At 37.3% G+C, this 15,597-nt stretch overlaps 2 protein-coding genes across 3 annotated transcripts in view; one reads left to right on the forward strand and one right to left on the reverse strand.

Annotated features, from left to right (window-relative positions):
* IARS2 (isoleucyl-tRNA synthetase 2, mitochondrial) overlaps positions 1 to 479 on the forward strand; it is a 28,765-nt gene extending 28,286 nt beyond the window's left edge. The window contains exon 23 of the mRNA XM_048057694.2: positions 108 to 479. Within this exon, the coding sequence (XP_047913651.2) occupies positions 108 to 259 (152 nt within the window). The 3' untranslated portion in view covers positions 260 to 479. The remainder of the gene's footprint in view (positions 1 to 107) is intronic.
* Positions 480 to 698: 219 nt separating this feature from the next.
* RAB3GAP2 (RAB3 GTPase activating non-catalytic protein subunit 2) overlaps positions 699 to 15,597 on the reverse strand; it is a 50,602-nt gene continuing 35,703 nt past the window's right edge. For both annotated transcript variants that reach the window (XM_048057564.2, XM_048057563.2), the window contains exons 23-35: positions 14,914 to 15,074; positions 12,730 to 12,946; positions 12,191 to 12,364; positions 11,956 to 12,062; positions 10,873 to 10,939; positions 10,081 to 10,151; positions 8,131 to 8,166; positions 7,571 to 7,645; positions 7,116 to 7,334; positions 5,670 to 5,759; positions 5,367 to 5,585; positions 4,153 to 4,311; positions 699 to 2,658 (exon numbers count right to left, since the gene is read on the reverse strand). In XM_048057564.2, the coding sequence (XP_047913521.1) occupies positions 2,512 to 2,658; positions 4,153 to 4,311; positions 5,367 to 5,585; positions 5,670 to 5,759; positions 7,116 to 7,334; positions 7,571 to 7,645; positions 8,131 to 8,166; positions 10,081 to 10,151; positions 10,873 to 10,939; positions 11,956 to 12,062; positions 12,191 to 12,364; positions 12,730 to 12,946; positions 14,914 to 15,074 (1,742 nt within the window). In that variant the 3' untranslated portion in view covers positions 699 to 2,511. The remainder of the gene's footprint in view (positions 2,659 to 4,152; positions 4,312 to 5,366; positions 5,586 to 5,669; positions 5,760 to 7,115; positions 7,335 to 7,570; positions 7,646 to 8,130; positions 8,167 to 10,080; positions 10,152 to 10,872; positions 10,940 to 11,955; positions 12,063 to 12,190; positions 12,365 to 12,729; positions 12,947 to 14,913; positions 15,075 to 15,597) is intronic.

The raw sequence follows: 15,597 nt of genomic DNA on the forward strand, positions 1-15,597 counted from the left end.
TCTTTTCTGTACTACAACCTATTTGATTGTTTATTTCATGTGTAGAACCGAATACTCTTAACTACACCTGCACTTAATGACCTCAGTAATCGTGCTTTCTTTTACAGGTGGTGATATTCATGAAGAATCTTCATATAAAGTTATAGCCCTACCTACTGCCAAAGCAAAGTGCCCTCGCTGCAGGAGGTACACTTCTGATTCCTCAAGCACTCCTTGCCCACGCTGCCTGAACGTCCTTGCTGGAAAAGGAAGCACATGAGGATGAAATGCCTTTGCGCGAGCTGCTCCAACATAATAAGTATTGAAGTGTGTAAAAGCGGTGGTTATCTGAAAGGTCTACGTACTGAAGACTACAGAACCCCATATGCTTAAGCCCCAGCCGGAGCAGAATTATCATGTGCTTTGGGTGGAACTGTATGTGTATATAACTAATTGTGTATATCAATTTTCAGCTTAATAAAAAAGATGGTTTAAAGTAACTGATTTATTTGTTCTGATTTACTAATCTGTATTCTCTAAGTTCACTTTCATTTAAGTGAAACTCCACCGTAAGACCTACTGTGTCCGTCTATACTGGCAGCAAGGAATGCTGTGGAACCTCAAAGAAACAGTCCTCCATCCTGGAGCATTTAATTTAGAAAACTAGAAAGAAGAAAAGGTGTTCACCGCTACCTACTAGAAAGAAGGAACAAACACAATGAAACCTCAAATTTTATTTAATCAATTTACACAAATCCACAGCAAATTAGACACAAAATAGCACTATATACAGAATATTACTTACAATACATTACAGATTTGACTGGTGTTGGGTGTCAGCTCTGACCAATTTAGTTACAGTAAAATCCTTTACACAGCTGTACCAGGATACAGGAATGTAATGCAACTAAGACACATTTTTGTTTTTCCTCGGGTTTCATGATGACCGAGTCTCTCACAGGTTTGTTTCTGCAGAAGTTTGAAGTGCTGTCAGGAAAGGTGGTACAGTCACTGCCCAATCTTGCATTCTTCCCTTTTTCCCCTACAGCCGTTTTAATTTTACTTCCATGACTGAGCTAATCTGAAAGGCAGACTGGTACCAGCCCCTTAGTCTTACTGGAACTCGTAACTATTCTTTAGTCACTGACTTCCTGTATGAGTGTGGTGTCATAACACTCGGCATCAAAACGCCTCAGGAAGCCTCATCATCTACATTAAAGTGCAGTGATAAAAGGTGATGCTGAACAGATGGAGGAGTCTATATAGAACAAAGCCACCTACAGGACCATTTTTTGGGGGGAATCTAACCCTAAGGTGACAGCAGCACACACTCCAGGAAGATAAGACCACCTTCCGTCTCTAACAAGGCAGAATATGTTCTTACATATAATGCAAGAAGAGCAGGTTACAAGATGGAGACAGTAATTTCAACTGACTTCAAGACAAAAAACAGCTTACACCACTATTACACCAATCTTTCCTGGCTTTCCTTTAGGTAGAAAATAAACTACTAAATGATGCAAGATAAATTTTTAATACCACTCCAACAGTGAAGATACTCACTATGCGATTCCCTGCAGGTATTATACATAAGGTTTGCTTCTTTTTTGTTTGGTTGTTTTTATTTTTTTAAGGCTAAGGTATTCAGTACTGTAGAGCTTCAGTGAAGTTGGGTCAACTATTTAAGCAATTTTTGACTACAAGTCAACATGTGCAGAGATCTATAGCATACTACATCTTCTATAAGGATAAGATGGGAACAATCTTACAGTAAGACATTCCTTGACCTACTTAGATTCAACAGAGCTTAATAATAAAGGAGAGGGTTGTAAATCCAGTTTTAGCTGAAGCCCGACATCCTGGAGACAATGCTGGGAAACTGAAACTGGACTAAAAGATGGGTCCATCTTTGTGTCTGGAGAAGTGAGTTCTCTCTTCCGAGCTGATTCTGACATGGGATCTTCTCCCTTTGCGTAAGGCCCCAGCACGTTTCATTCTACGTCTAGTGCAGTTGTTATTGTCATGTATAACACAGTTACTAGGAATGAGCCCCACACCCGTTCTATCTTCTGAAAAAGCAGTATTGGCTTTACATGATAACTTATGAGACTGAAGTTTTTCCTCAGGTTTAATTCTACAGCTTGTTTCGATAAATCATACATGGAAAATTGTAACTGTAGCAGTTACTGCTAGCATGAAATACAGAATTTCACAAGATGTGATTTTGTAAATAGACTAAAACTGCTGTCGAATATACCCAATTTAGACTACAGCAAAAAGCGTTCAAGTCAAATAAATAAAGCATTTCAGATACTGACAAGTATACTGGAAACTAAACATCTTTCTACTAGTGCAGAATTTAAAATACGCTCCAATTTTATTAAATTATCTTTCAAAATTCTGGGGTGGGTAACATTGTTCTTTTTGTTGTTTAACAAAAGCCACACAAAAGTTGATTTCTGTAAATTTCAGCCTCATTCTGTAAAATCATGCATTGTAGCACTACACAGTAGAACCGTTCCAACAAAGATGTCATGATGAGATTGCTTCTACGGCCTCTATCAGGTTCAAAGCAAGGCTATACTGCCCGTGATTCTCTGGTAAGTGCTCTATTACTCTGTTAATTAGTTTAGCTGTTGTAGCAATTGGCACTTCTACATTTTGAAGTTCCTGGGGGTCCTATATAAAAAAAATAAACACAGCATTAGAGTGTTTTTACAGATGATGATCTGCATATATGCCCTGCTGGTCTTGTATAAACCAGATTACTACCCGAGAATTAAGCCGATGCTTTGACCTAGAAGTATAATTTTACTACTGATCATTTTGCCCCTCAGAGCCTTCTTAACTGACTCCTCACACTGCTAAACAATATTCTCAACCAAATTTATTCACGCAATCTGGAAAACATCACACCTATGATTTGGATAAGCAGAGCCACTGATTTCTGAATATTGCCACTAAAACAGATTGTCAATAGCCTTTTCAAAACAAGCACACATTTTACTACAACTTCAGAAAAAAAGTATTTCAAAGTCCCAGGGGCAATTCTACATCCAACACACTCAGTTCTCTCCAGTGAGTCTTCAAATCGTATTGTCATGCTGTGTAAACCAGCAAGGCTCACTGCGTTTATGGAACAGAGTGCCTGTCCTTTGGAGGGAGAAACAGAGAAGTTCAACTGTTGTTGTTACAAAAGTCATTTTCCTATTTCCTTGCCCCATCATGCTCACCCCTCAGAATTCAGTCAAGTTAATGAGTTATTTAGGTACGCCCTAGAAACATTTTCCACAAAAAGTTGAAGTCTGGTATAGTGGATATTTTGATTTTTTAATATCTAGTTTTCGCATGGGCCATTTAACATCCTGACAACACAATAGAAAGGATCACTCCCAAAAACAAATTAAATACAACTGAGAAGTAGAATTTTGCTGGTTTTATTCTCAAGAACTAACCACAGAATTATAGAATATCCCAAGATGGAAGGGACCCACCCACAAGGATCACTGAGTACAACTCCTGGTTGGGGCCACCCAAAAAAAACAGACCTGAACATTTCCCAGAGAGCAGAGCTCAGCGCCTGCCCCTCCGCTCCCCTCGTGAGGGAGCTGCAGGCCGCCATGAGGCCTCCCCTCAGCCTGCTCTGCTCTGGGCTGAGCAAACCAAGGGGCCTCAGCCGCTCCTCATACGTCTTCCCCTCCTGACCCTTCACTATCTTTGTAGCCCTCCTTTGAGGCTCTCTAATAGTTTTATGTTCTTTTTGTATTGTGGTGCCCAAGCCTGCACACAGTACTTGAGGCGAGGCTTAACCAGTGCAAAGTGAGGAACCACCAATTACCAGAGCTCCCCTATTTTTGCTAATAGAACTTGAGTTAAAATTGAGCAACTTTCTCCAAAAATTACTTAAAGAAATCAGCTTTACACTCTGAATCAACTAGCACACAACACTTCACTCCTTTGAGTTTCTTTATTACTTATTTGCTGGCTTCTCTGTTACAAAAAAACAATGCAAGGACATGCTGCTTTATTTTTCATGGAACAGAACTAGCACCAGATAAAATGAGAACTAGCTCGTTTCCATTAGTAAGAAAGGTCAATTCAGATGTAATCTGTGTCTGAATAAACAGAACCTTTTGTAAACCAAACGGTTTTCCTAAATCGAGCTTAACTTACCATAGCTTTAAGCCAAGTACATAGTGTTGGAGGAAGTCTAGCAAGAAGTTCCGCGCTCTCTTTTGTCTGTACATGAAGTAGAGAAAAGGCCAGTCTCTGTCCAGCCAGTATGAGCAGCTGTGATGCAAGCACTTCTTTGTCAGTCACCTGAAGAAAGGCCTGAAAATAGAGAAATACACAGAATTAGGTATTATTTGAGCATGACACAGATCACCTATCTGCAGGCTTGAAAAGGTAAACCTAAAGAAGTTTCTAGATACTAGAAGGAAAAATGGCTTTGAGGCCGTTTCTTGTGTTACCTGTCACTGTAAAGAAAGCATGTTATTAAAAAGCTTCTCAGCAGTAGAAGAGAGAGAGAATTACTCTGTACTTTACACAGTGATTAGCATGATTTGGAGGTCTGTTTTACAGTTTAGCAACATATTCCTAGCTTCCTTATAATTCTGTTTGCTTTTCTGCTGAAAAAAGTGACGGATTTTCTACCCAAGGACCAGTAAACCTCCTAAAATTCTAATCAGAGGATGCAGATGATTGTGTTTTTTTCTGTCTAAACTATATATTGATCTCATTCTCTTTATAGGCAGTTTTACCTCTCTTGTATGAAGATGAGAGAAAAGATGCCTACTTAAGCAGATTTTCTCAATCCATGTCAAATTGAAGTAGAACATCCCCAAAGGGGGGAAAAAAAAAAAATTCTCATTAATTTCAGAGCTTAATTCCTACACGAGTAGGATCTGCAAAGGTTTCAGTTCTACTCTGCTCTTTTACTAAGAGCTCATACTAGGAATTTGCACGTTTGTTATCACGATTATCTCTATTAATCACATGCATGAGAATAGCTCATCAGCTCTTCATGGACTTCCACCAGAGGTTCCACCTCAAGATTTTGTCAGTTGTAGAGATTACAAGTGAAGGACAGATTCCTGAAATATCAAAAGTAGTATTTTGAATACAAAGAGGTTGTACTAGTTCAGACCAACAGTCTAACTCCCCGACATGTTTCCAGATTACTGTTGGAAGGAAGGCAAACTAAGGAAGATTACTGGTTTAGAGAAAGTACTTCTCCAGCCTCTGACTTTTTCAGTCTGGGGATTTTTTGAGCCTGCAAGACTTGCCTAACACTTCCAGGCATCTTCAGTAAGTGAAAATGTAATTAGCAGAGTATCTGACATAATGCTGTATTAATGTAAAATTATTAAAAAAGGTATTATTACCTCTTCACCAAGATGATCCATCCCATAACTATATAGTTCACAGACATAATGTCTTCTGACCACATCCTCACAGATTTGAAGATACTGAGCTAGATCCACAGCCAAAGTTGGCCAATTCCTTGCCTTTTCGAAGGGAAACAATTCCTCTTCTGAGACTTCTTTAGTCTTTTGTGATGAACATAGTTTTTGAACTGCTGCACTCACAACTTTGATCAAGAACTTGAAAGCAAGAGGTAAAAATTACTTCAGTATTATTTGAAATTTTAGAAGTTTAGGAACTTTCAGTACAAAACTTATACCTACCTGTTGCCGTATGGATAACACACTTTGATCCATATCCCCACTAGGTAGCAGCTGAATTGAAGTAAGATCTTTGAAAAATGCATTCTTGCCCTACAATTGAGAACCAAACACAATCGTCAGAGATAAAAGTGAAGAAAAGTAATTCACTTGGATCCAATACAAGGAAGCTGAAGCATTTTTTACATTTAAACTGCACTGCATCTTCCATTTCTCTTTGGGAATGAAAATTAGTATTTTAAGTTAAAACTACAGAACAAAACAATATTTTGCCTATGCAATCCTTATTCAAGGATTTCCTTTCAAACTTACATAATTTAGTGGGCAGATGTTTGTACCTGATATGCTACTAGCTGGAGATGAAGTCGATATTTACTTCCTATTCCCTGGCTTATTGTTCTAGACTAACACGCTAAGCATGATATGCAGGAAGAAATGCAAACTAGTTAATACAAAAATGCATTTCAATTATTATCAATTGACTCCACTTAAAATTAAATTCTCCTTGACTACAGATTAATCAAATTTCAGGTAAACCGCTGAATGATGGCATATGGCAGATCTCGTTTCAGCCCACCACCACCTCCAGTGATGACATACTCAATGCCAAGCATCTCTGGCAGTCCTGCTCTGTACTGACACACGGAGTAAGAAAACAAAAAAATGGCTGTTTTGAAAGAAAAATCTTTGTAGAGTTGTTCTTACGTAGTGGGGCCCTTCTCCAAATTGAAAGAACAGCCAGGAGAAATACCCAATGGGATGCAGGAAATTATGTAGAAGTGGATTACTGATACTGGAATGGTGCAAGTGACAAGCGTGCAAGTCTAGACAGTGACTTGCGTTATCAGAAATAAGGTAATAAAAGTTTTTTGAAACTTTTAAATACTGCTTTTCAGACTTCACTCAATGTTCCCTAAAGATTTGTTAGGGATTCTCTCTCAAAGCTCACAGGGAAATGGGAACCTTGAGTGTGTGAACCTTTTTTTCTTAGTGGTTTATATGCATCTAAATGACAAGCTGTATTCTCTCCTCAGGAAGCTCAGAATTCTGGAATGATAATCAGCAAAAGTGGATACAACAGCAACACCAACAAAACAATTTTGAACTTAAGTATTTATGTTTTCTCTGATTTGGCTCTTCTCAAAGCAACTAGAAAAACCTGTCATACAGTGTTCTTACCATGCAGAATTTTCAGGCCAACTAATTGTTAAGGAGATGATTTTCATGCATCTGAGGTCACTACAAATCTTACATTCATAAGACAAAGCACCAAGCTTGTCTGTCAGCTTGAATTCTGGTGACAACTTCATTAACAGCACAGTGGGCTAAATGTCTGTCATAAAAGCATGCATGAACAGTATAAGAAGCGAAAGCTAGCATATATTACAGATACCAAGAGGAAGGATAGTAATAAGTAGGTGTATGCATATCAGCTTTCAGAAGACGTACCTTGCTATCAAACAGTGAGAGAGGCTTTACACTCTTCAGAGAAAACCTCATAATAGCGTACAAGATTGTACATAACACAAACTGGTGTTCAACGAGCGGATAGTGAATGCGTTTCTGCTCAAGCGCTAGTTCTACTATTGATACTGGTCCTTCTACTGACATCCAAGCATCTTCAGTATCTAGGACAGGAGCCTGCATTTCGTCACTACTAACATCAGCCTACCGGAGGAACACACACATAGTCAGTTGCAAAATATCACCTATATTAGTCTTCTATGCAAAAACCACAGCTTTAATCACAAGTTCTTTGCTATGAAATTAAGATAATTTTACATTCTCTAGAAGAGAATATTAACATTTGTCTGAACAACACAGAGACTAGTATAAATATATTATTTAAAAATTAAATTTAATGCGTTCCTTACTTTTCACAGATTAAAAACAAAAAAACTTACCTCTAGCAATGTTTGCAGAAGATCTGAACAGCAGCCAAGAAAAGCCGTCATTGCTGTGTCACCCATACCTACATCCTGTTAACAGTATGTTTTGAATTGTTTCAAATGGAATTGAAACAGGCTGTAATAGTTCTATATGTTTGAGAAGACGGTTGTTGACATAACACATTAAGCTCAGTTTATTAGCCTATTATATTTAGAGCTAAATAAACATTCACCTAAGCACAAAGATTTAGAAACAACAGAAAAAGAGAAAGCTTTCCATTATCTTGAAAAGTTTAAATTAGCTCAATTTAGCTGTTTACAATACCATATTTCTAAAGATGACTTAGTAGCTCACGTACTCACACCTAATACACGCCATTTTCTGAGCAAATCAGTTGCCTTCCAAGAGTTTTTAACTAATAATTATGCATGAAAAATAGTATTTTGTCATGTTATATCTCAAGTTTCAAACTTTCACAGCTTCAAAAACAAATCACAAGCTAGTATTCAAATTAAGGTGTGTGTTTTTGTGTGTTTTTTTTTCCCCCCAGTTAGACAAAAGTAGTATTACTTGCCCTTCTGCATAATCTGTCCTTTGGAGCTTTTCCCACCTGTTTTTAAAAATATATATATTTTAGCACAATGAAATAATTTTTATCATAAGGTATCTGTTATTACCATTTTCCTAATATAAAAAGATAAACTAGTTCCTTACAGCTACGAAATGCAACACACTGGATTGCAAAAGTAGCTAAAATATTCCCAATGAATTCTGTGATGTAGAACTAGAGCTAGAGCACTGTGATATTATAAAGAAACATTGGGAAACAAGGGAAGAGGAAAGGAACAGTGAATGCTGCAGAATATTCATTGAGATGGAAAAGGTTTAGTAAGAATCTTCTCTAAACTTTTCATGCTTTGCTTATGTAAATTCTTCGGAAGAGACACCTCAGACATTCTTGTTTAGGAAAATTACTGCAATGTCACTTGGGTCTAATTTCTACACACTGAATCACATTCTGCACACAATGAATCACGTACATCAGTGAAAGGTCTCTTCCACAGCAGAAAGAAATAAATGTAATTATTATATTGTGGTAGAGTCTAAACAACACCTGAAGTGAGATAGCAGGGTCCTGAATCACAGGAACATTTAAACTCTAATTCTACCAAACTGATTCAACATTTGAAGTGAAGACAACTTCTTGGGACTGATTAAGCACCACCTGTTTGGAAACTGTATTTCTCTGGGAGCTGGGGAGAGGTCAAGCATGCTTTTACTTACATAACACAGACCCTGAGGGCTAATTCACAGCTTTCAAATGTATATAAATAAAACTAGCAGTATTTGTTACGACATGTTGTTTGTTTGAGGTAATTGACATTGTGAGCAAAAACAGTTAATAAAAACCTTCATGTCTTCTGTGGATGTTAATGTAGGCAGAAATAATTATGATGGATGTACATAAATGCTGGAAAAGAGCTCTTGCAGAAGGAATATCTGCTACAACTGTACACAACTTTGTTTGTTGAAAGGAATGAGGAAGATAATACATTCCAATTCTTACACAGCTAAGCAAAAATGCAAAAGCAGAAAATGAGAGGAGCAAAGGAGAAGAAAAAAGATAAGTAAATTACTCTCAGTTTTGGTTTGTTTGTTTGTTGTTTTGTTGTTGTTTTTTTTTTGGTCGGCTAACTTTTTGTTTTGTTTTTAAATTACTGTCAACACCTCTCTGTTTTATATCTGGACTTTTATGCTAAAAATCACTTAGCTGCTGCTGAACATCAGGCCAACCAATAGGTAGATTCCCCTTATACAACCTAAATACAACTATCATTTACTGACAGTTCCTAAACTGCCTTTCAGTCCTTAAGAGAACTGTCTTCCAGTAAACAATCTATTGCATATTATAAGCTTGAAGCTTAGCAGGGACAAAAGACTGGTAAAACTAACAGCAAGCAAGCCACATACAAGAATGGGATTTACCAGTGCAGCAAGAGTTAAAAATGCTCACCACCACCCACAAAATGCTCTGCATTTTGCAGAATAAAAGCTCACACACCCAAAACTTAGACATCCAACATTTGGGAATGTTGCTGCATGTAGAAACCTGAAAGTTTCACATCAATAACTTACCAGGAAACAGGCACAAAGAAACACTTATTTTCTGAGCTTAAATTTGATGTGCACACAAACAGTTTCAAACTGTTTCACACTTTTTACTTAGCAATTACGAGCTAATGCCGCATATAAAGCCTCAGTATATCAGCCAGTGTCTGCTACTACTTAAAGCTACGAGTTGATCAGTCCAAATGACAGATTTAATACTTTGAAGTGTGCATTCCTTCCTCAACTCCCAAAATTAGCTTACATAATAAATCAAACAAACATGAGATTTTTGATATTTAAGTCAAAGATCTTCCAAACACTTTTTGTTTAAAGCCATAGCTTAAAAATACTAGATTTGCTTTCAGTTAATATTAAGAATTCATCCTCAAACCTATAGTCAGAGCGTGGCTCTTACCTTGTCCATTAGATATGTAGCAGAAGAAAGCCTTTTCACTATGAATGTATTCCACATCATCAGAGCAATACCTAGAACAAACACAAACTTGTGAACTCTGTGTGACTAGAAGAGAGATTTCAGGTAATGCAAGTATGGAGCAAAAAGCCATAGGCCAAACTTCCTTTAATAGTGGGAATTTAAAAAAACAACAGATGATGAATGAAAAAAGAAGGAATTGTTATCCTCATTGCTTAATGCCTGAACTTCAGATTTCTCAAGGAGAGACTATCTCAGCAATCAAATCCAGTCAGAAGTGCAATGAATCATTCATTAAAACTGTTGTATTTATGCAGACTGGGTTAAACATTGCAGTTATGCAGAAACTGAGAGCATGGAGGTACAAGACTAGTGCTTTAGGCATAGAATGCGCCTTATTTGCATATATAATCTACAAAAAAAGGGAACTCATCACACTCACTTAAACAGAGTATTAAGAAATGCACGAACTCTGATTGCAAGGACCATGTGCCACTATGTTAAATGAAAATAAGAAAATATGTTTTAAAGCAATTTTTAGTTTTTAGTTGCATGTCGACTTTATCTAATCAACGTATTTCCATGTTTCTGATGGAAACGGTTAGTCTCAGCAAGAAAAATGTCAGCAGAAAGTTTACCGGGGGTGGTGGGGGTGCTGACAAAAAGGCCGTCAATACTATGAACTACACCTGTTTACACTTGTCTATAGGCAATCGTTTAACCTGTATGGTTTTTATGATTTCAAAGGTCATTTTTTGATTGCTTCATACTTACCATGCTGAACGTGAGCATTAATGATGCATCTAAGATGGTCTATAGACCTAATGAGAAAACATGCTTCCTTATGTAAAACAAAAAAATAAAAGAACAAGTTACTACATTATTCAAAACCTGTTTTAAATGTAAACTATCGATTCTTAAGGGGCCCAAATAGATTATTTTAAAGCTACTCGTTTTTGACTTACAGAACTTGTAAATTATTCTGATCTTGCAGTCTTTTCTGCTGACAAACATGCATGCATATGGCAAAGTACGTTCCAGCGATCACAAACACATCATGATTTCTTCACTATTTTCAGGGTTTTGTTACAGTATATGTACCACTAACATTCATTGCTGAAAGATACCTCCAGTGACTAGTAACAGTCCATTTTTCAGATACAAGAATCTATTTGTGCTAGAAAATTTTTGTCCACTCCGTGTCATTATGGTGGAGTAAGTTTTTTTAAACCTCAAATTAATATTTTCTATAGCAAGGTGTTATGTTGCACAGATCAGAGCAGCGCTGATGTCAATTTTCATATCATCTTAAAAATTTTGATATCACAGAACTTAATTTTCTAATATTAGAAAAGCTATAGGAGAACAATGGAAAACAGGAATTTTGCCTTTTTTTCCCCTGACAATTCCCAGCAGTAGCTAGAGGGAAGAAGAAAAAATCCAAGAAGAATGTTCAAGAAACCTCTCTCCTCTTTAAATGGAGTGGATCTCGTCTGACAAATTGACTATTCTGTGATCTTTTTTAGCACATACAGAGCAGAGGAAGGGTTCATCACTATTTTGTAGGAATTAATAAAATTTTGTATTCTCACAAAACAGAGACAGAACACTTCTTCATGTTGCTTACTTGAAGCAGTTTTGAGAATCTGCTAGCTCAGAGGTATACTGTCCTGTCACTCTGAGGTGCCATTCAACTTCGGACTCTATTCAATTTGTACTTGACACTTACCACAGAAAAAGTGTAACCAGTACGCTTTCAAACTCAGTGTTTTCTTAATGAAAGTTTTTATGAACTAAAACTTGTGAAACTAGAGAGTTGTTCTTAACCACTACTCCCTGAAAATGAAATTCTTTTACCTCTGGGTCCTTATTCCACTGCACTACATATTCCCAACAGCAATGTGCATGGAGTACATCCAGTTCAAGACTACATGGAAACTGCTGATATGCTAGTTGCAGCAGCTCTATGGAAAAAAAAGGAAAAGTTACAAGACAGACCTCTTCCCACTATAATTTCTGCTATTCACAACAGCAGCATCTAAAACAGCTCTGAAAGCATTTAAGATTTGAAAGATTCACGTTATTTTCTTACCTAGGATTGTTTCCAAGCCTTCATCTACTTCTGGTTCCTCAAGAAAGATATTTGTATGCATTTCTACAGATTCTTCAGTACTCTCTGTATTGTTTCTGTGTTGTGCCAAATTCAGTACAAGAGGATTGAAGCCTTGCTTAAAAACCCACTTTGCTACAGTGTCAGCAATACCTCCTGGGAGGGTAAAAACAACAAAAAAAAGTCTGGGATACACTGAAAGTATTTCGTAAGATTTGTAGCTCAGAATTGAAAGACAATAGAAGAGAGATGACTATTAACTAATACCATTAATTATATTAGGATGGCTTTGCCAATCAAAAAATTCTTAATCAACTTAGAGGTTTACAATCAATGTAGTCCTTTCAGTAATACCCTTTCACCATTTTGAAACAGCATTCTACATGGTTTACTTTGTTTTTTAAACTAAGAAATGTTACCAGCAGAACAATTTCCAGTGCAGTGTATTTCACAAAGTAGGTAAGGATATCTCAGAAGTCTATTAGAAGGACAACCAACATCTTTCCAGGAGAAAAACGTACCTTTTCCACCTTCCAGCAATTTCTTTACAGAAATCCTACCCAAAGGCTCGGTCTGTAGAGATGAAACTTTTTTCGTCCTCTTGCTCACTTGGCTATGCAGTAGTGTCTGAAGTATCAGACAATCCTCTAACTGTTTCAGCAAAAGTTGCCAATATTCAGCATCAAGAGAAAGTGCTTCCCAGGATTCCGTGTCTGAACCTACAATTATTTGGGAAAACTAACAGAACATAAAAACTGTTTTAGATCTGTTCACTTAAAGTAACACGGTTTTGTTTAAGAAATTGCACAGTATTAAAATTGAAGGCTATATCTCAAGAGCTACTCTATTCTAAAAACAATTTAGCTTGAGATGTGTTATGAACTGTTACGGAAAGATAAATTAATACCCCACACTGCTCACAAGCCACACAGATTCTTAAATAAGAGTATAAGGAAACAAAAAGGACATGAAAGGCCAGCTTATAATCCTATATTAAGTTCATGTTTGAAGGGATTCTAACCTACTTTTTGACCAAAGAGATTTAATTCTAAGTCCTTGAATACAATTTTTCATTCCTTACATATGATTACTCAACCCACATTTCAATATCCTACCATATAAAAAAATAGTTATCATGCCTCATGCATCTGGAAGAATTGGATGATACCTTATCTATGCCTTATTTTGATATTCTCATGTTAATCAGCAAATAGTCTGACAGGAACCCCAGGAATTTTTCCAGGAGGTTGTAGATCTGATTTTTAGTTTTATCATAGAATCATCATAGAAAGGCTCAGGTTGGAAGGGACCTTAAAGATCATCTATCTAAAGATCAGGTTGGCCAAGGCCCCATCCAAGCTGGCCTTGAACACCTCCAGGGATGGGGCATCCACAAGTTCTTTAGGCGACATGTTCCAGTGTCTCACGACCCTTACAGTGAAGAATTTCCTCCTAACGTCTAGTCTAAATCTATCCTCTTTTAATTTAAGACCATTCCCCCTTGCCCTATCATTATCTATCTGAGCAAAGAGTCCCTCTCCATCCTTTTTATAAGTCCCCTTTTTTTTATAAGTCCCCTTTAAGTACTGAAAGGCTGCAATGAGGTCTCCTAAAAGCCTTCTCTTCTCCAGGCTGAACACCCCCAGCTCTCTCAGCCTGTCTTCATAGGAGAGGTGCTCCAGCCCTCTGACCATCTTTGTAGCCCTCCTCTGGGCTCGCTCTAACAGCTCCACATCTTTCTTGTGCTGGGGGCCCCAAACCTGGATGCAGCACTCCAGGTGCACCAATACAGAAAACTCTAGAGTTCTCAAAATCCTGGCCGTTAGCAGTTTTAGGCTTTATGCCAAAAGAGGGCAAAAGAAAAAAGAAAAAGAAAGGTAAAAAGATAAATGGTTGTATGGAAGGCAAATTTTATGACTGCTGCTTTTTTTCTTTTAAGAACAGAAGAGAAGGTTACAAAGGAGAGAGAAGATGGGTAAAGCATAGCATGTTGCAACATATCAACATTCCTATTTGGACAACATGGGGAATTTTAATATACAGAGTTGGATTAGTTAAGATGAATGTAGAAAAATGCTACAACACTTCCCAGCAATCTAGTTATAACATATAAAACAATCTATTTACAAGCCGTAACATCACCTAAATCACATCTAATTCGAGTTTGTTAATACAAGTAGTAAAACACACATAAGTCTAGGGCTGTTTAAGAATGAAATAACCTGTTTGTAGTTTTGCAGTGTTAATCACAACTTTGTAAAAAGATCCTTATTGACCCCAAAAAAGCCTACCCATTACCTTAAGAAGAAATAACATAAGAGATAAGAAAATTCACCAGTATATTAAGAACACAATTGTGCTGAAACAGGTTTACCATCCACCTCTGTGAATTTCTCAAAATTGTATAGGCTTTAAGTTTGTCAACATTATTTGCTATCAAGAGAAAAACTCACTGTCCAGTTCCCCTGTTCCTATCACATATTTAAACATGTGTAGCAAGCAATTCCGACATATCTTTCAATTACCTCAGCATAATATTCTTCACATTCAAATACAAATTTTCAGGCTTGCAGCATGGCATGCTTGTGCCCGAGTCAGAACAACAACAAGTGAATATTGAGGATGTTACTCTATTACAAAGACAGCAATTTGCATGGAGCTGACACAGTATATAACACTGAGATGAGAAGTACACAGTGACTGACCTTCTTCTCTGTCACACTGTCAATTATCTGTGCAGTAACAGAGTTTCCAACGTGAGCAGATAATAAGGCAGCTGCATTATTTTCAGACTGAATACAAGCTGTTCGCATTTGCTGCCACCAGGGGGAAACAGACTGAGTGTCCCAGGACTCATCGATAGCAACTGCAGAGAGAGAGACAGTAGGAAACTCAACTTGGGTCATGAGATGTTAGAACTAGCGAAACAATAACCAACCCTAAAAGCAGCACTTATTAATACAGCATGTATTATGAGCAATTTCCAATTACTCTACATTACATTGTTCTAGATGTGTAGCATACAAGTCCTAGATTATATATCAAATGTAGAATAAAGAGCAGAACATGAATTACTCATTCTCCGAATACCACTCGGAGGAAACAGGCAACAAATCTAAACCACTAGTCAGTAAATCCTGCTGAACACTTAACTAGATTTAAGGAATATAACGAAATAACACTTAACAATGCAGCCGGCTTCCTTTGTGATTTCAAAACACCATACCCATTAAATGCACCCACTCAAGCTGGCTCTCTTCAGGCTATCTCATGTTCAGCAGAATTAATTTGTTCAGACAACAGCAACAGCTTATTCATGCTTCCAGTTTCAAGCTAATAATGGTGTCCTGTGGTGAACTACATATAAGGGAACCTGGCAGAGACATAAC

The sequence above is a fragment of the Anser cygnoides genome, chromosome 3 (genome assembly GCF_040182565.1).
Source record: "Anser cygnoides isolate HZ-2024a breed goose chromosome 3, Taihu_goose_T2T_genome, whole genome shotgun sequence".
NCBI classification, from domain to species: Eukaryota; Metazoa; Chordata; class Aves; order Anseriformes; family Anatidae; genus Anser; species Anser cygnoides.